The sequence below is a fragment of the Vombatus ursinus genome, unplaced genomic scaffold, assembly GCF_900497805.2.
Source record: "Vombatus ursinus unplaced genomic scaffold, bare-nosed wombat genome assembly UNPS02009770.1, whole genome shotgun sequence".
NCBI classification, from domain to species: domain Eukaryota; kingdom Metazoa; phylum Chordata; class Mammalia; order Diprotodontia; family Vombatidae; genus Vombatus; species Vombatus ursinus.
This window is the reverse complement of record NW_020949548.1, coordinates 11,588,509-11,609,304: the sequence shown is the minus strand read 5'-3', so window position 1 is coordinate 11,609,304 and position 20,796 is coordinate 11,588,509. Positions and strand designations below refer to the sequence as shown.

Below are 20,796 nucleotides of genomic sequence, written 5' to 3'. Positions count from 1 at the left end.
CCTGGGATGTAGTCATAAGTTACAGATTTAGAATTGGAAGGAGCTTAGAGATGAAGAAACTGTGGTCCAGAGAGGTTAAGTGATTTCTTTGCCCAAGGTCATGAAGGTAGCAAGTGGCAAATCCACTTTGACTGGGAAATCAAAAGGGCAGGTGGGTGATCTCTTACTATACCCTTACATATTAGGGGTTTCAGCCCCTCATTTGCCATTTTGTTCTAACTTTTCTGGTCCAAATAAATTACAGAGCTCAGCACCTCTGCCTTCTCCCCATGATCCATTGCTATCATCTTGTTGAAGCTGAGCAATGAGTCCTCACTTATGCTTTCTTTGTGCCTCCTTTTCCCTTATTATAACTTGAAGAGAAAATACCTTTGTGGTTGGCCTTAGCTTTCCCATCCAGGACCCTATAACTATACCCCAGGGTCCCAGCTCAGTCTGATGCCCCTATTATGTCTCCTGAAAACACCTATAAATAAAAGTCACACTGATTCTGGGAGCAGACTTGAAATGTTAAAGTCAGGCTACCAGTGAGCCTCATTTCACAAAGTTCTGAATGCCCCTAAGGCAAAAATTCCATTTCTACTGTGGAGTAATTTTTTGGAACCCAGATGTATCTGATGATAAAGTACAAGTAAGACTTAGCAGCAACAGGCTTCTGACAGAGGCGGAAAAGGCTCATTCCGTGGTGGCCTGGTTAATGGACAGAAGGCAGGTGTTCTGTGGAGAGCTGCAGGCTGAGGCCAGTTGTTTCTAACAGATCTGTCCAGCAAAAGAGAGCTACACTCTTTGTGATTCCTGAACAGCCAGCAGCAAGACCTGGCTGGGAAGTGGAAAGCTCCCTTCGAAAGGGAAAGGGAAAAAGCAGAGCCCTTTTTTCACCCCTTTCCAGCCACAGGGGCTGCCGGGTGGAAGGCAGACGTAACTCAGTCTGGCAGTGGGGATAGCGGGTGAGCCCTGTGTTGTTAGATGGTGTGAGTGTAAAATTCAAGTATGCCCCGTGCCACAGTGACTCGTTGAGGTGTGTGGGGGTGTCCCACCTCCTTGTCTCTCTCAGAGGGGGCCCGTCTTCAGCTATGGGCCTGTCGGGCAGGGGGCAGGGCGAGCTCCAAAAGCTGTCACCCCACCCTGGGCAGCATAAGCAGCTTCCAGCCAGCTCCTGGCCAAAAAAAAAAAAAACAAAAAAAAAAAACAAGCAAAGAAACAAGAATATCCTCCTCCCTTCAAGCGAGTAGCTGGGAACGAAGAGCTGACACCGCCTAGCACGTATCAGGAATGCTAGGGAAAAGGGATGCTTTAAGCCTCCCCTCGACACACATAGGCACACATAGGCACACATAGGCACACACAGGCAGGCGCGAGCACGCAGGCACGCACACTCATACATACACATATACACACATAGACATAGACACAGACACGGCACATTCAGCATGGAGGCGCAGGGAAGCAGCCACACTCGACTGTAGGTCCTCAGGATCCCCTTCCCCCCTCAACTCCAGCCAGGACCCGGCTGTGCTCTTCCTAGCCGGGCGCCTCCCGATCTCTCAGTTCCAGGGTCCAGCTTCAGCACCAGCTCCAACTCAAGGCTGCCAATCTAGCGGCGTGCCCATGACTATGCCCAGGGCCCCAGGCTCCCAGCTCCGAGATCTATCACCTGCGCCCCCCTCGGGAGAACTCGGGTGATCAGTGGGCACAAGTGTCCGAGCAGGGGACCCGAGGCTGGGGAGCTGAGGGGCAAAGAAGGGGTGAGGGGAGGGGAGGGGAGGGGCAGCCACTCCACGCCGGGCTTGCGAGGCCCCTCCCCCAGGGCCGCAGGCTGGGGGGGATTCCCGGCTTCCACGCTCCTTCCAGCTGTCCAGCTACCAGCCCAGAAAGGAGAGCAGGGCAGACTGAAACGGCCGCGCCGCCTCCTTTCTTCCTTCCTTTCCCCGACGGGTTCCTGCACGCCCCCCGCCTCTCCCCCACCGCGCGGTGAGGGGAAGGAAGGATTGCTAGGGCCCAGCCGCTGTTTCTCTACCCCAGGCAGCAAGGAATGAAAGACTCGTGTGTGTGTGTGTGTGTGTGTGTGTGTGTGTGTGTGTGTGTGTGTGAGAGAGAGAGAGAGAGAGAGAGAGAGAGAGAGAGAGAGAGAGAGAGACAAGCGTGTGTCTAATTTTTGTGTGACTACGTGCCGGTCACCCCTTTGCCGGTGAGGGAGGGTGTGCACATGTGTCTCTGTGTGTGAATGAGTCTGTCTCTGTGTCTCTCGATTTCTCTGTGTGTGTGTGCGTGTGTGTGTGTGACATACACACACACGCACAGCCCGCCACAGGCACGAGTGGACACCCCCTGCGTGTGCATGTGTATACACAGACAGCGTCTTCAGGTTGGTCACAGGCAACGTCTCCCACGCAGCCACCCTCGATGCGTGCACACTTGCATGCGATCTCATTAGACTATTGTTATCATTAAGTTAGTCACACCGACGCCGGCCGAGGTTACTTGCACGCTCACACAGAAACAAGTGTTCCGCCTCCGCCCTCACCTCTTTCATCCTCCCCATTTACTACCCCCCCGCCCCGGCCCCACACACACATATACACACTCACACACACCCCACCATCACCACCAACCGGTCGGTCCGGCAAAGTTTCCCAAGGAAGCGTCGGAGGCGAAAGGGCTCGGCGTACCTTGAATGTGCTGTTTGATGACATTCTCCAGGTGGTCCAGACGCTCGATGATCCTCAGCGTGTCCCCTTTGTCCTCGTCCAGCTTCTTGTCGGGCACCGGCTCCTGCACCCGCACATAGACGCTGGCGATATAGTTGGTGACCCAGCCCACGTAAAGCAGGCAGATGATGTTGGTCATGCCGCTCAGGATCACGCAGGTGGACACCAAAGTTTTGGTCTTCCTGGTGCACACCATCCTGCGCTCCCTCCATAGAGAGGGGGAGCTCCCCACGCTCCCCCTAGCCACTGGACTGCCCCCAATCCCTGCTGTCCCCACACCCACCCACACGCTCCAAAGGACTCCGCGACCTGGAACCGGCGGGATGGCGGGATGCTGAGCTGCCAGGCTCTGAGGTCCGCAGCTTTGGAAAGCAAAGCCCGGGCTGCTAGCTCAGGGCCCCGAGCCCCCACGCGGGATCTTCGCCGCACAGCCCCAAGTTTGTTGCTCCCGCTGCCTCCGCCGGCCAGGCTAATAGCTCTATTTACTAGAAGACCCGCAAACAAATGGGAGAAACGAAGCCGAAGCCCCTCCGGCCGCCGCTCAGCGGCGCCCAGCAGCCCGGCACCGCAGCGCGCAAGTGTGGCAAACTTTGCAGCTGCCCGGGCGCCTGGCCACGCCGCTCCCCATCGCCCTGCGCCGGCTCTCTGGGCAGACCAGCCCGCGCTGCTAGAAGGAAGGAGGAGGTGGCGGCGGCGGCAGCGGCGGCTGCAGCGGGCCGAGCCCGAGAGCAGAACTGCCCGGCCCCCTCCGAGCGACAAGCGCTGCCGCCAATCGCGCTCCGGCTCGGGAGAGGGGCTGGGGAAGTGCGGCCGTGGACCAACGGGGACCGTGCAGGGGGCGGAGTCCCGGCCGGCGCCCCACCTGCTCTGCTCCGTTCCCCAGCCCCCAGCCCAACTCCCCTCTGGCCCGCGCCCCGAGAGAGGCGGGGGAGCCCTCTCCACCCGCCCCAGAGCCCCGGGCTCCAGTCCCACTGCCGGGCCCTGAGCCAGCCAGCGCCTCGTTGGCCACTGGATAGAAGGGCTTTCCTCCCCGCCCCCGAGGCCTGGGAGAGAAGCCCCGAGGTCTGGGGATTGGGGGGTTGGGGGTGGAGCGGGGAGATCCACTGAGTTCTCTTTTCTGCTCCAACCCCCCCCCCCGCCCCCGCAGGGGTCTCCCTCGGCTCTAAATCTCTGGCTCCTAGCTCCAGGGCTCTCTCGGACTCCTCCTATCCAGCCTGGCCGCTGGGATTCCCCGCCGCTGGCCAGCGCCCCAGCTCAGCCTGGACCTGTCTGGGAGAGCTTCCTTCACCAGCGATTCCCCCCGAATTTGTCCCCGCTGGGCAGCTAGCTGCAGAGGAATCTCTGTGGCTGTGACCCCCTGGACCATCTCAGCCGCCCGCCCCGCAGCACCCGCCATTCCATTCCAGCCAGGAAACATTTAAGAGCCAACGATTTGCACTGCGCAGTGCTAGGCGCAAGAGAGATGCAAGGACTGAGAGGGTGGAGGGAGGGAACAGTCCTTGTCTTCAAGGAACTTACAATTTACTGCAGTTAGCCCCAGGCTCTGCCTTCAGAAGCTGAGACCTAGGTGGGCCTCTTATCCCTACTGCCAATTGCTCTACAAAATAGCCTTGAGGTCCACAACGCTGGCCTTACTAGCGATCACTTCCATTTGTTACCTTCCCCCCCCCCCCCCCCCCACCTCCCACCCCAGAAGAGACAGCCAAGTGACAGCAGGTTGGCCCTTGCTTTCGGTGGCACACAGAGAACGCCAGGAAAACCTGGGTTGGGTTCTGGTTTAAAGACACCCGCTTAGCCCAAGCCTGTCGCCAGACTTAATCTGTCACTCACTGGAGAACTAGGCCAACCACGGAGATAGGGACTACCTAGGGGTGGCTACATTTACTGAGGACTGGAGGGGCGGGGGTGGGGCACGTGCCAGGCTCTGATAGTCACACTTATTTTGTTATTGGTGCGGTTATTATTATTCACCGCTCTGAGAGCGCCCACACAGTACCAGCTGCTTTTAATAAAAGATTTTCTTTTCCCCCTTCAATACCAGATTTCCCTCCTCTTCACCTCACCCCCACACCACCTGAGGGGACATTTTCCCTGGGAAAACTCAGAGAGAGGAGCAGAAGGGGGGAGGACACCCGCACCACATCCTCTGCAATGCCACAACTGACGGCCAACCAACCTCCCTGTGACACTCACTCACCCAAGGGATGGTAGTTGTTGCTGGAATCTGAGACCTGGACACTGGGAGCTTGCCCAGTTCCCTCTTCCTGACCTATCCAGCTCTGAGCACATTACTAGTGTCTCCTCCCCTAAATAATATCTCAAAGGATACTGCAAAAAAAGAAAGGATAATATAAAAATAGCATGGTTCTGAGATCCTGAGAGACTTCAGCCCACATCCTGGACAAGTGTGTTTCTGTGTGTATGTGTGTGTATGTGTATGTGTGTGTGTGTGTGAGAGAGAGAGAGAGAGAGAGAGAGAGAGAGAGAGAGAGAGAATGAAAATAGGCTCAAATCAGAGAAATTTGAAATTTGCTGCCTCCATGAGGGAGAAAACTATCTCCTTCATTTTGTCTTCTCCAAAGCTGTGATTCAGCTCATGGTGAAGTCAGATCTCCTAGCTAGATGAGCTTTTGATTTTTTTTAAATGCTTTATTGTATTTTCATTCATTTTGTTAAGTATTTTCCAAAAACATTTTCAGCTAATGTGGGCCACAATTGGACTATGGGCTGCCTGTTTATGTCCTCAGTAAGGAAGCCTTGATCACATCTCTGAAATATATTGGTCCCATGGCCCTAGATCAGTCATTACTCCTCATATAACTCTCTAAAACTCTCAAAGTTACTGAGCTGGTTCAGCTTGCATTGGTGAAAGGAGTTTCCTCATCAAGAGCTCTCCCACACCAGACCAGTCCCTCCCTTTTAAAATAATTACTATTATTGGCATTCTCCTGTATGTGGTGAGGAGGACCAAAAATAGCAAACCAACTCAATACAGTATCTTAAATAGCTACTTCCCTTTAAAATCCCACATCCTCAAATCCAATCCTTCCTTTAAGAAAAGCAGAATGGCCCGGTAACCTGAGATTCTGCATAGTTGGCAACTAAGAGGTTATTACAGTGCTCACCTTCTATTGCTGTTTGACCCTATTGAAGCAATCCTTCAATTTCTGTGAGCTAAGCTAGAGCTCTCAAGTAGGAGTGACCATCACCAGTCACCCTTGTCTCTCCTAAATCACGATCAAAATGATTACCAGACATGTTACAAATAAAAAAAAAACATAATCAGAAGAATTAATACATCTCTCATCTTCAGAGGAACTATCTAAGGATATAACCCCTAAAGTCTTTTTAAAAATTTTTATTTTATTTTTAATTTATGAAATAAAACAGGTATTTCCAAAACATAGTATAATAAAATGATTGCACTTGAAACTGAAAATCTATTATGTACAGTTTGCTAATCCCTTTAAATATATAATAAAGTTATCATGTAACTTTTTCTTCCTTTTTTTATACCCTCCCTCCCACTATAGAAATGGCTAGTATTAGATACAAATATGTATATGTGTGTATATATGTATATATATATACATATATATATATAAAATCATTCTATGCATACTTCTATTTATCAATTCTTTCTCTGGATACAAATAGCATCTTCCTTCATATGTTCTTTGTAGTTATTTATAATACTCAAAATAACTTATCCATTCAAAGTTGTTCTTAAAACAATATTGCTGTTACTGTATACAACATTCTCTTGGTTCTGCTCATTTCACTCTTCATGATTTTGTGTAAGTCTATTCATGTTTTTCTAAGATCATCGAGCCTCTCATTTCTTATAGTACATCACAATCATATAACACAACTGGTTCAGCAATTCCCCAATTGATGGTCATCCCTGCAATTTCCAGTTCTTTACCACTGCAAAGAGAGCTGCCACAAATATTTTAGAGCATATAGGTTCTTTTCCTTTTTCCTAATCATCTTTGGAACTAGACCCAGTAGTGGTATTGCTGGGTCAAAGAGTATACACAGTTTTGTAACTCTTTGGGCATAATTCCAGATTGCTCTCCAAAATGGTTAGATCAGCTCACAACTCCACCAACAATGAATTAGTGTCCCAATTTTTCTGCATACCCTCCAACATTTGTCACTTTCCCCTTCAATCATTTTAGCTCATCTGATAGGTGTAAAATATCTCAAGGCTGTTTTAATTTGCATTTCTCTAATCAATAATGACCTAGAGCATTTTTTCATGTGACTATAAATTGTTTTCATTTCTTAATTGGAAAACTGCCTGTTCATATCCTTTGACCATTTATCAATTGGGGAATGACTCATATTCTTATAGGTTTTACAAAGTTCTTGATATATTTAAGATATAAGACCTTTATCTGAGAAACTGTCCAAAATTTCCCCCCAGTTTTCTGTATTTCTTCTGATCTTGGCTACATTTGTTTTATTTGTAAAAAGCTTTTATAATTTAATGTCATTGAAATTATCCATTTTACACCTCACTCTGCTCTCTGTCTCTTGTTTATTTATAGAGTTCACCTATCCATAAGTCTGACAAGTAATATGTTCCATGTTCTACTTTTCTTGTAATATCTCTCTTTATATCTAGGTCATGTATTCATTTTGACCGTATCTTGGTAAATGGGATATTGGTCCATGCCAAGTTTCTGCCATACTGCTTTCTAGTTTTCCCAACAATTTTTACCAAATAATGAATTCTTATCCCAAAACCTGAAGTCTCTACACTTGTCACTTGTCAAATACAAGGTTACTATATTTATTTGCTGCCATTAATTGTATGTCTACTCTATTCCATTGATCTACCTTTTAATTTCATAGCCAGTACCAGATAATTCTGATAATTATTGCTTTATAATAAAATTTAAGATCTGGTACTCCTAACCCTCTTTCCTTTGCATTTTTTATTAATTCCTTTGATATTTTTGACTTTTTTGTTCTTCCAAATGAATTTTATTATTAATTTTTCTAATTCAGTAAAATTTTTTGGTAATTTAAATGGAATGGCATTGCATATATAAATTAGTTTAAGTAAAATTGTCATTTTCATTATATTGCCCTGCCTACCCATGAACAATTAATATTTCTCCAATTATTTAAATCTGATTTTATTTGTATAAAAAGTTTTTTTTATAATTTTGTTTATCTAGTTCATGGGATAGTTTTGGCAGGTGTACTTACGGGTATTTTATACTGCCTAGAGTTATTTTAAATGGGGTGTCTCTTCTTTTTGCAGGGTTTTGTTTGTGATATATTGGAATGCTGCTGTTTTAGGTGGATTTATTTTATATCCTACTACTTTGCCAAAATTATTGTTTCAACTAACTTTTTAGTTGAGTCTTTGGGATTTTCCAAGTATATAATCATATCATCTGCAAAAAGGGATCCCTATTCTGATTCCTTCTAGAAAGGTGTGTAGATTGAGATTTGGGAGGATGAGGGGAGAGGATAAGGGAGGGACTCTTAGAGAGGTAGGTAGAATAAGGAATAGGAGAATACAGGTAGAAAACAGGGATGGGGTAAAAAGAGAGGCTAAGAAGGACAATAGTGAGTAAAAATAAGATGGAGAGAAATTCACAAATAACTTTGAATGTGAATGGAATGAACTCATCTACAGAATGGGAATGCATAGCTGAATGGGTTAAAAATCAGAATCCAACAATACATTGTTTACAAGAAACACATTTAAGAATGAGGGATACACACAGAGTTAAAATGGATGGTTGGAGTATAATTTATTATGTTTCCACTGATGCAAAAAAGGCAGGAGTAGTAATTATGATCTCAGACCAAGTTACGGTTAAAATAGATTTAATTAAAAGAGATAAACAGGGTAACTACATGTTGATAAAAGGTGCCATAGACAATGAAGCAATATCAATACTGACCTACATGTACCAAATACTATAGCATCTAAATTTTTAAAAGTTAAACGAGTTATAGGTGGAGATAGATAGCAGTATTATAATAGTGGGGGGCTTTAATCTTTCCCTCTCAGAACTAGATAAATCTAACTAAAAAATAAACAAGAAAGAAGTCAAGGAAGTGAACAAACTATAAGCTAGACATGATAGATATCTGGAGAGAATTGGATGGAAATAGAAAGGAATAGAGTTTTTTCTCAGAGGTTATGGTACTTTTATAAAAATTGACTATATATTAGTACATAAAAATTTTATAGTTAAAAGTAGAAAAGCAGAAATATTAAGTTTCCTTTTCAGATCACAATGCAATAAAAATATATTTAATAAGGGACCATAGATTAAAAACCAATTGGAGAACACAAAACCTAATCTCTGAATGCAGATATCATCTTTATTCAGAAGTACTTTATAGCTAATTTGGGTATTTATAATACTCAAAATGACTTATTTATTCAAAGTCGTTCTTAAAACAAAATTGCTGTTACCATATGTAATGTTCTCTTGGTTCTACTCATTTCATTCTTCATTATTTCATGCAAGTCTTTCCATGTTTTTCCATTTCTTATAGCACAGTAGTATTCCATCACAACCATATAACACAACTTGTTCAGCCATTCCTCAATTGATGGGCATCCCTGTAATTTCCAGTTCTTTGCCACCACAAAGAGAGCTGCAAAATAGATGTCAGGACACCTGCTTAGTGGAGAGGAGGCACTAGCAGCAGTGGGAACCATGAAAAGCTTCTGACTGAAAGTCCACACTGAAATCTGTGATCCATAATTCAATTCAATTCAACAATTATTTATGAAATGTTTACTGTGTATAAGGCAATGTGCTCTCCCAATCTCTATATAGCCATGCAAGTTATAGGGGCCCAGTAAATATTTGTTGAATGAATGTTGGCTTCTCTAGGCAACCCCAGCCTGCTCTGCCTAAATTCTTAAGGGAACTGGTCCTTGAGAGAGTCTATCTCTGCCATTGCCTCTAGGGGAAGAAGTACAGAGGGATGGGGCCATAAATTGCTTCAGAAAAGGAAAAGCCAACACCTGGTTCTTGGGGCACTCTAACAACCCCTACCTGCCCATGTTCCCTTCTTCCAGATGTTACATGAGGAAATCATATATGAATCCCACTCTTGTCATTGGTCCTTGTTCTCAAAGAGGACCAATGACACCACAAGTGTGATGTCTTGACTTGCAAGTGACTTGTTGTCAGCCTCACTCTCTCTTCCAGAGTCATTGGGGTCCAGTGGCAAGACAAAGGTCAAGATGACTGGTGATGACACCAGATGCAGCAGATGACTTTGGCCTGTCTAAATTAAGGTCTTTCCCAGGTCTCAGTTTGTCTGAGTCTATGCCCATTCAATGACTAAGGATTAGGTAAGAATTGAGACAAAATATGGCCCAACTTACCATCCCAAGTACTTTCTTCAAGAAACAAGAAGCTACCAGGGTCTGGCAAAGAAGATAAGTATACAACATCCTCTTCAGAATTTTTTGCTTCTCTTTCTGACTCCGTAATATGAGTTGCTTAAGATACTAACCTTGGAGGGGCAGTTAGGTAGCGCAGTAGATAGAGCTCTGGCCTTGGAGTCAGGAGCACCTGAGTTCAAATATGGCCTCAGACACTTGATACTTACTAGCTGTGCGACCCTGGGCAAGTCACTTAACCCCATTGCCCAGCAAAAAAAAAGAGAAGGAAAAAAAAAAGGTACTATCCTTGGTCCCCTTTTATTTATTTGCCATACACAAACCCTTACTAATCTATGTTGATTCCACCTCTGTAACATCTCTCAAATCCATCCCTTCCTATATTCCTATGCTGTTACCACTCTAATATGGAAGCTTATCCCTCCCACCCATCTCATGCTGCTATAGTCTCAGGCGATAGAGAAAGATGGGAAGATTGCATTTAGTGCTAGAGGTATTAAGGCAAATGATACTTCCTATTCTCAAAAAGCTTATAGTCTAATGAGTATACATAAATGTATGTATGGGGAGAGAGAGAGAAGAAACGCAAAGGAATTAACTATAAGGTAGTTTGGGAGGGAGGGCCCTAGCTATTGAAGGAATCAGGAAAGGCTTTATATAGAAGACAGTGCTGTGTCTTGAAGGAAGAGAGGGATTCTGTGAGATAGAAGAGGGGAGAGACTGCATGGAGGACAGTCAGTTGTTGTTCATCCTTCATTCTTGAAGAGGACCATGACATCAGTAAGGTGATGCCATGACTTGCAAGTAAATTGGATTTTAGTGAGACAGGGCTGTGCAAAGTCACCAGCCTCACTCTCTCCTCTGGAGCCATCTGGGTCCAGTGGCAAGATATAGATCAGGACAACTGGAGATGGCCTTGGATGCAGTGGGACACCATGGCATTTTAAAGCTAAGGTCTTTCCCAATTCTCAGTTTGACTGAGGCCATGCCCATTCAGTAATTAGGGCTAAATAATAAATTAAGTGAAGAATGGCTTCTTTTACCTAGTCAAAAAAAATCAATCTGGGAGGGGAAGACCCTCAAAGTTTCTAGTCAAAACAGAAACAATTGTTACTTACACTTACTCTGAGCCATCAGGGCCCAAACAATGACCAAGTGAGGCTTGGGCTGGGACCTATTGTTGGCCAATCAATGAGAGCCAGAGTGATTTGGGTTTAAGGCACTGTCTTTAAGACAGAGGTCTAGCTGGTAAACCCCAGGATATCTTGTGAGGTGTCAGTGATCAAAATTTATATTCTTTTTGTCAGAGAATCCACAGGCAAGGGTATAATTCCCTATATGGACAGGGGGGGGAAGGAGGGAGGGAGAGAGGGAAGGAAGGAGGGAAGGAAGGAAGGAAGAAGGGAGAGAGGGAGCTGTATCATCCACATGGAAATGGCCAGTTGGGTCTCCAGTGAGCAGCTACAACTACCCACAGATTGTCCTTCATTCTTGAAGAGGACAAGGTGAAGAGAACAAGGCAAGGTGATGCCATGTCTTGCTAGTGAATTCCATTTAAGTGAGGGAGGACTGTACAGAGTCATCTCTCTCTTCTGGAACCATCTGGGTCCAATAGCAAGATATAGATTACGACGACTGGAGGTGACAGTCAGTACAAAAGTATTGAGATGGAAGATGAGATGTCATGTGTGAATAACAAAGAGAAGGCAACTGGATCATAGAGTATGGAGAGGAAATAGTAGTGACCAATGAGGTTGGAAATATTGGTTTGGACTAGATTACAATGAATGAATAAACTAAACAGAGGAATTTCTATTTGATTCTAGAAACAATTGGAAACAGCTTGAGTACAGGAGTGGCTTGGTTAGATTCACACTTTGGGAAAATGTATGTTCCATGACCCTAATACATATAAAATACATTTCAAGGTAATTTAAGGTGAATAGTGAGTCTGAAGTTATTGTGTCATGGTACAGGATAGGTTGACTCAATATTCTCTGAGGAAAGTTAATTAAGGGAAAGGAGGGGAGCAGCATGGTTTAGGGAAAGGGCACTAATCTGGGGGTCAGAAGCCCAAACTTTAATTCCAACTCTTACAATGATTCACTGTGTCCCACAGTTTCCTCACTAGTAAACTAAGAGGGCTATGCTTCATGATTTCCTACAGTTTATCCCTTTCAAAATCTCTGTAGCCAAAGGAAAAAATAAAGGAAAGGAAAAACACCTAAATGCTTATTTTATCAACAAAATGTACTTCAAAATTTCCTAGTATACTAAGGGATGCCAATAGTCCCCCAATGATTTCTTCTCTAGGGAAATGCACTCACCTGCAGAGCCTGGGCTAAGGATGGCAGAACTCTGTGATTCAACATCTAAGGGTGGGAGAAGGGAGGGAAGGCTAGTCAACCATCCTTCTGTAGATACCACTAGGTGTAGTACAGTGAAAGGACTGAGAGAAGGGAGGGTTGAAGCCCAGATCTGTAGTTTAATTGATGTATGGAACTCCAAGTAAGGAAACTCCCTCCATCAATGAAGACCTACATGTTCTCTTCAACTTCTAGTATGAGGTAATGAATAGTTAAGTGATTTGCCCAGGGGTAGCAGAGTCAATATGTGTTAGAGGCAGGACCAACTTAAACCTAAGCCTTTCTAACTCCAGGGCCAGCTTTCTGTCCACCACACCCCTGCTGACTATCTGGGTTTTTTTTTCCTCCCTTAAAATTTTTTTAAAAATCAAAATCAATTCCATCTTAGAATTCCTATAGTACTTTGAAGGTCTCATATTATCTTTATCACATTCCATCTCATACTTTAGTTATTTATAAATCACCCACCACATGCAGAGAACTGCATTAAGAGCCAGGTATAAAGGTTAGGCAGTGCCCTATCCTGGAGGAATTTACAACCTAAATGAGTGAATAGTTTCTTACCAGGTGATTTGGTAAAGTTGGAAACCAAACCACTATTAGTAGACCCTTGTCCTGGATAAAGTCCATAAACCAGGATTTTTAAGCTATTTTGTGTCCTAAGCTCCTTGGGCAATATGGTGAAATCTACAGACATTTCAACCCAATCCAATCCAGTCAACATTTATTAAGTACTTCCCATGTGCCAGATGATTACAAAGGAAATCAATCATATTAAATATAGTTTTCATTAAAAAAACACACATTCACCAACCCCAAATTAAAGACCCCCGCTGCAAACCATACCTCAAACTTCAGACTCTCAATTAAGATGTTAGAGACAGGAGAATCAAGTGGCAATATCCTAGGGGAATTAAAAGTACGGGACTGAAACCAAAACCCTGAGGTTGGAAGGAGTCAGCATAGCTGGAGAAAAAACAGAAAATAAAAGAAGAAACCTTGGGGGAAGGCCATAGTTGGAGCAAGGGAAAACAGATTGGTAAAAGACCAATCAGAGAAATGGGAGAAGTAGCATGATTTAATGAAAAGAACATTGAATTAAGAGGCAGAGGACCTAGGTTGAAATCCCACTTATCATGTGACCTTGTGCAAGTCACTAAATCTCTGTGGGCTTCAGTTTCCTCACAGGAAAAATGAAGGAGTTGAACTATATCCATCAATCAATCAATTACTAATGTTAAGGGGTCCCCTGAATTTGTCCTTTTTTGTTGGCATGTTTTCCAGAAACACTGCACCCAGAGTATGCAAGAGGCTCTGTACTCATTAAAGACGAAGCCCCCTCCCTCAGATGACATAACTTGTTGTTTTCACCACAAGCTGGACTCCCTATATGTTCTTGGGAGGCAGGACAAGCACAAGTCAGTCTCCACTACACGGAGAAAATGTTTGGGCAGCTGGGATCTTTGTAGATAAACATATCTGGTTAACACCAAACACCTATTCACTTTGTGCCACATGATGTGCCAAGTGTTAGGAAGTCAAAAACCAAAATGAAACAGTCTGTGCCATTGAGGATTTCAGGAGAAATAAGTTACATATAAAATTATATACAGAACAGATGACCTCAAAGGTTCCTTTCAGCTCCAAGTCTATGACCTAAGAGCCAGAAAAGTAGAATTATGTAAGGAGAGGGTTATGTGAAATAGGATGGATAACCATGGCAAATGCAGCAAAAAGAAGAATGATAAGTTGGAACAGACAATCAGATCAGGCTAGAAGGGGGACTCTGGTGACATAAGAGAAAATCACTTCAGCAGGTTGGTAAGGACCAAAGCCAGATTGTAAAAGGGTTAAGTAAGTGGGTGATAAGAAGTGGAAGCAACATGTAAGACTACATATTTGATGTATTTGGCATGGGGAAGGAAGAAGAGAAAGGAATGATGGTTAAAATGAGTAGATTGTGTTTCAGGGAAAGACAGGGATAAAATGAGAGGGGATCTGAGCATATTTGAAAAATAGTGACTTCCAAATTTATAAGAACACAAGCCATTCCCCAGTTGATAAATGGTCAAAGGATATAAACAGGCAATTTTCAGATGAAGAAATTAAAGCTATCTATAGCCTTATTAAAAAAAATGCTGTAAATCACTATTGATTAGAGAAATACAAATCAAAATGACTCCGAGGTACCACATCACACCTATCAGATTGGCTAACATGACAAAACAGGAAAATGATAAATGTTGGAGATGTGGGAAAATTGGAACACTAATGCATTGTTGGTGGAGCTGTAAACTGATCCAACCACTTTGGAGAGCAATTTGGAACTATACCCAAAGGCCTATAAAATTGTGCATAGTTTGATCCAGCAATACCACTTCTAGGGCTGTATCTCAAAGAGATCATAGAAAAGGGCCAACATGTACAAAATATTTATACTAGCTCTTTCTGTGGTGGTCAAGAATTGGAAATTGAGGGGATGCTCATCAATCAGGGAATGGCTGAACAAGTTGTGGTATATGAATGTAATGGAATACTATTGTGCTACAAGAAATGATGAGCAGGCAGACTTCAGAAAAACCTGGAAAGACTTGTATGGACCGACACTGAGTGAAGTGAGCAGAACCAGGAGAACATTGTACACAGTAACAGTCACATTGTGTGATAGCTAATTTTGATAGACTTAGCTCTTTTCAGCAATGCAAGGAACTAAGACATCTCCAAAAGTCTCGTGATGGAAAATGTTATCCACATCAAAAGAAAGAACTATGGAGTCTGAATGCAGATCAAAGCATACTATTGGCTATTTTTTATTTTTCTTCTGTTTTGTTTCTTTTTTCTTGCAGTTCCTCCTATTGGTTATAATTCTTCTTTACAACATGACTAATGTGAAAATAAGAAAAAAGAAAAGAAAAAATGGTGACTTCTTTTTTGTTTTATATCTTTATTTTTTATTTTAATATTTTATTTTTTCAATTACATGTAGAAAAATTAACCTTCATTTTTTTACAATTTTGAATTTTAAATTCTCTCCCTCCTTCCATTCTCTTGCCCCTCATCAAGAAGTCAAGCGATGGGGGGCAGCTAGGTGGCGCAGTGGATAGAGCACTGGCCCTGAAGTCAGGAGGACCTGAGTTCAAATGCGACCTCAGACCAAACACTTGACACGTTCTAGCTGTGTGACCTTGGGCAAGTCACTTAACCCCAATTTCCTCACCAAAAAAAAACAAAAACAAGAAGTCAAGTGATTTGATAAAGGTTATACATATGCAGTTATGTGAAACTTCTTTCCATATTAGTCATGTCTTGAAAGAAAAAAGAGAGAGAGAGAAATAAAGAAAATAAAAAACAAAAATACCAGTGTGTTTTGATCTGCATTCAGATTGTTTCAGTTACTTCTCTGGAGGTGGATAGCATTTTTCGTCATAATTCAGAATTGTCTTGGGTCTTTGTGTTGCTGAGAATAGCTAAGTCATTCACAGCTGATCATTGTAAAATATTGCTATTACTGTATGTAATGTTCTCCTGATTCTACTCATTTCACTTTCTATCAGTTCATCTAAGTCTTTCCAGGATTTTTTGAAAGCATCCTGCTCATCATTTCTTAGAGCACAATAGTATTCCATTACATTCATATACCACAACTTGTCCAGCCATTCCCCAATTGATGGACATCCTCTCAGTTTCCAATTCTTTGCCACCACAAAAAAAGAGCTGCTATAAATATTTTTGTACAAATATGACCTTTTCCATTTTTTAAAACTCTTTGGAATACAGACTTAGTAGCGATTGTTGGGTCAAAGGATAGGCACAGTTTTATAGTCTTTTGGTCAGAGTCCCAAATTGCTCTCCAGAATGGTCGGATCAGTTCGCAACTCCACCAATGGTGCATTGGTGTCCCAATTTTCCCATATCCCCTCCAACATTTGTCATTTTCCCTTTCTGTCATATTAGCCAATTTGATAGGTGTGAGATGATACCTCAGGGTTGTTTTATTCTCATTTCTCTAATCAACATTGATTTAGGGCATTTTTAATATTACTATAGATAGCTGTGATTTCTTCATCTGAAAATTACCTGTTCATGTCCTTTGACCATTTATCGATTGAGGAATGACTCATTATTATAATTTGACTCAGTTTTCTATATATTTTCTCTCTTTTTTTTCTTTCACAACATGATTAATATGGAAAGAGGTTTCACATAATTGCTTAAATATAACCTTTATCAAATCACTTGCCTTCTCAATGAGAGGCAAGGGAATTCAGGGAAGGAGAGAGAGAATTTAGAATATAAAAAACAATTTGAGAGATAAGGCCTTTCTGAGAGAAACTTGCTATAAATGTCTCCCCAATTTCCTGTTTTCCTTCTAATCTTGGCTGCATTAGTTTTAACGCAAACTTTTAATTTAATGTAATCAAAATTATTCATTTTACATCCCAAAATTCTCTCAGTCTATTGTTTGGTAATAAATTCTTCCCTTCTCCATAAACCTGATAGGTAAGCTATTCTATGTCTCCCAAATTTGCTTATGGTATCACTCTTTATGTCCATATCATATATCTATTTTGACCTTATCTTGGTATGTTGTTGTTGTTGTTGTATGTTGTATGTTGATCTATACCTAGTTTCTGCCAAATACTTTTATAGCTTTCCTTGCAATTTTTGTCAAATAGTGAATTTTTATCCCCAAAGTTTGGATCTTTGGGTTTGTCATCCATTAGATTACTATGGTCATTTACTACTGTGCATTAGGTACCTAATCTATTCCACTGATCTACCACTCTATTTCTGAGCCACTACAAGGTTGTTTTGATGATTATCACTTTGTAATACAGTTTGAGATCAGATACAGCTAGGTCACCTTCCTTCACATTTTTTCATTAATTCCCTTGATATTACTGACCTTTTGTTCTTTCAAATGAATTTTGTTATGATTTTATCTAACTTTCTAAAATATTTTTAGTAGTTTGATTGGTATGACATTGAATAAATATATTAATTTAGGTAGAATTGTCATTTCATTCTATTGGCTTAGTTTATCCATAAGCAACTGACATTTTTCCACCTGTTTTTTTTTCCATTTCCATTTTTCCATCTGTTTTCATTTTTCCATTGTTCCCATTTGACTTTATTTGTTTGAAAAGTGTTTTGTAATTGTGTTCATATGGCTCCTGGGTTTGTCTTGGCATGTAGACTACCAAGTATTTTATATTATCTATAGTTATTTTAAATTAAATTTCTCTTTCGATGTCTTGCTGCTGGACTTCATTGGTAATTTATAGAAATGATGATGATTTATGTGGGTTTATTTTATATCCTGTGATTACTAAAGTTGTTAATTATTTTAACTAGTTTTTTATTTAACTGTCTAAGATTCTCCAAGTTTACCATCATACCATCTGCAAAGAGTGAGAGTTTTGTTTCCTCATTGCCTATTCTAAATCCTTCAATTTCTTTTTCTTCTCTTTTGCTATAATTATCATTTTTAATACAATATTAAATGTGATAATGGGCATCCTTGCTCACCCCTGATCTTATTGGGATGAATTCTAGCTTACTCTCATTACAGATGATACTTACTGTTGGTCTTAGACAAATACTACTTATCATTTTAAGGAAAGCTCCATTTACTCCTATGCTTTCTAGAGTTTTTAAAAGGAATGAGTGTTGTGTTTTGTCAAAAGCTTTTTCTACATCTATTGAGATAATCACATGATTTTTGTTGGGTTTGTTATTGATATGGTCAGTTATGCTGGTATTTTTCCTAATATTGAATCAGCTCTGTGTTCCTGGTACAAATCCCACCTGGCCATAGTGTATGGTCTTTATGATATATTGCTGCAATCTCCTTGCTAGTATTTTGTTTAGGATTTTTGCATCAATATTCATTAGGGAAATTGGTCTATAGATTTTTCCCCTTTGTTTTCACTTTTCTTGGTTTAGGTAGCAGTACCATATTTGTGTCATAAAAGGAATTTGATAGGACTCCTTTTTTGCCTATTTTCCCAAATAGCTTATATAGTATTGAAATTAATCATTCTTTAAATGTTTGGAAGAATTCACTTGTGAATCCATCTGGTTCTGGAAATTTTTTCTTAGGGAGCTCGTTGATGGCTTGTTCAATTTCTTTTTCTTTCTTTTCTCCAAATTGATAGGCATCCTTTCAATTTTCAGTTCTTTGCCACCACAAAGAGAGACGCTATAAATGTTTTAGAACATTTAGGTTCTTTCCTTTACCCCTTATCATGTTGGGAAATGGATCTAATAGTGGTACTGCCAGTCAAAGGATATATACGGTTTTATAACTCTCTGGGTTTAACTCCAGATTGCTCTCCAAAATGGTTGGCTCAGTTCACAGTTCCATCAAGTATATTAGTATCCCAATTTTTCCACCTCCCCTCCAACATTTGTCATTTTCTCCTTCTATCATTTTAGACAATCTGATAAGTGGGAGAAGATATCTCAAAGTTGTTTTAATTTGCATTTCTCCAATCAATAATGATTTAGAGCATTTTTTCATATAACTACATATGTATATATTATATATATATATACACATACATCTTTGATTTCTTCATCCAAAAATTACCTCTTCATATCTTTTGACCATTTATCAATTGGGGAATGACTCATATTCTTATACATTTGACATATGAGAGTTTTATCCTAGAAACTGTCTATAAAAATTTCCCCTAATTTTCTGCAATTTATTTTTTTTAAATAGGTTAATCTGGGCAATGTATATTTTTGTAAATATTCATCCATTTTGCTTAGATTGTCAGATTTGAAAAATGGTGGTCTCCTACACAGCAGGTGTTTGCTGATTTGATTTCAACCTAAAGACACAGAGGAAGGAGCCAGTGGAGAAGAGATGGATGATGCTATTGAGAAAGGGGGAAAATGCACAGCAAGATTAAGAAGGGGTTTATTCCTTTGGGGATCAGAGATTTACAACCAAAAGGAACCTTAGAAGTCATTAGAGTCTAATAACTTCATTTTAAAGATGAGGGAACTGAAGTTCAGAGAAATGAAGTTATTTGCCCAAGGCTACATAGGGAGTAAATAGCAGAGCCAGGACACAAATAGCATTGACTTTAGGCTGAAGGCATAATGTCTACTTATAGGATCGTAGGAAAGGAGGGGAGGACAAGTATGGAGATAAGGATGTGCTGAAAAGAAGAGACAAATCTGAAAGTAGATGTGATGGTAGGGCATCTTCTCCTCACTCATTTCTTTGTCATCCTCCCCACATCCATTTAGCCCCCTCCTTAATGTCCAGTACTTCATGTTCCCCATTTTAATGTCTTATTCTTTCTCTCTCTTTACCCTCCCTTCATCAAAAGTTACCTCTCCTAAGCCTTCTGTCCATCCTGCTTTTGCTGGTATGACTCAGTAAGCTAATACTTACTAAAATACTAATAGTGATGAGTTATATCTACCCAGATAATCAGATACACACACCACTCCCTTCTAGATAGTTGTTTCTGTGATATTCTAAATGTGGAGAATGGCATTGGCAAAGGCCCAGAAGTGGGAAATGGCATAGCTGAAAGAGTATAGTTCCTTTGGTTGTAGTAATGTATCCACAGTGAGGAGCAGCTGTATGTTTTAGCTGTGATGACCACTACCTTGGATGCTCTGACTGGCTCCTTTGCCACTTTTGCCTTCTCAGGCAACACCTCTTGGGACAACAGAAAATTCAGCATGGATTCCATGATCTTGGCTAAGAGTTTGGAGGCTTCTACAAGCCAGGGAAAATAGAAACCTTTGCTCTGTTTCTTGAAAAAAGAGATGCTCTCCAATCTAGGGCTGTTCCTATGAGTCAGAAGTAACTGAGGGCAAGCAGCCTCTGTCCCGAGATCTGATCATGGCCACAGGGGAGGGAAAGGTAGAGAACAGAACCAAGCTCCCCAAAAAGACTCTTGCCATATCACAGCTGGTCCCATAGAAAGCAGCCTGCCAGCAGTCTTCTGTGTTCATAGCTCCCGGGGCATCTGTGGCATCTGGGAAAGAGCCAGCTGCCTGGTCATGGCATCAGGTGGTATTCTTTTGGAAAATCAACTGATCCTCCCTCTGCCTTGGTCCCTCCCTTTGGCACAAATCCTCATTTTCCTCAGTGTGACCCGGTGCTTGCTCAACCAAGTTATTGTCCAGAAAGAGTCATATTCCACCTCAAAGGTATTCACTCGTATGTCTCTGAGCTCACATGCTCCAAGAAGGGAGAGGCCAGCATAAAGATAAAGTGCCAGAGACCATGGACCCAGCAGAGTGCAACCAAAAGATCACTGAGTATGGGGTTAGAGAAGCAGGGTTCAAATCCCACCTT

At 42.0% G+C, this 20,796-nt stretch overlaps 1 protein-coding gene across 5 annotated transcripts in view; it reads right to left on the bottom strand.

The window, feature by feature from the left end:
• Positions 1-3,270, bottom strand: part of GALNT18 (polypeptide N-acetylgalactosaminyltransferase 18) — a 460,219-nt gene extending 456,949 nt beyond the window's left edge. For all 5 annotated transcript variants that reach the window (XM_027852665.1, XM_027852669.1, XM_027852667.1 and 2 more), the window contains exon 1: positions 2,670-3,270. In XM_027852665.1, the coding sequence (XP_027708466.1) occupies positions 2,670-2,904 (235 nt within the window). In that variant the 5' untranslated portion in view covers positions 2,905-3,270. The remainder of the gene's footprint in view (positions 1-2,669) is intronic.
• Between the last annotated feature and the right edge of the window lie 17,526 nt (positions 3,271-20,796).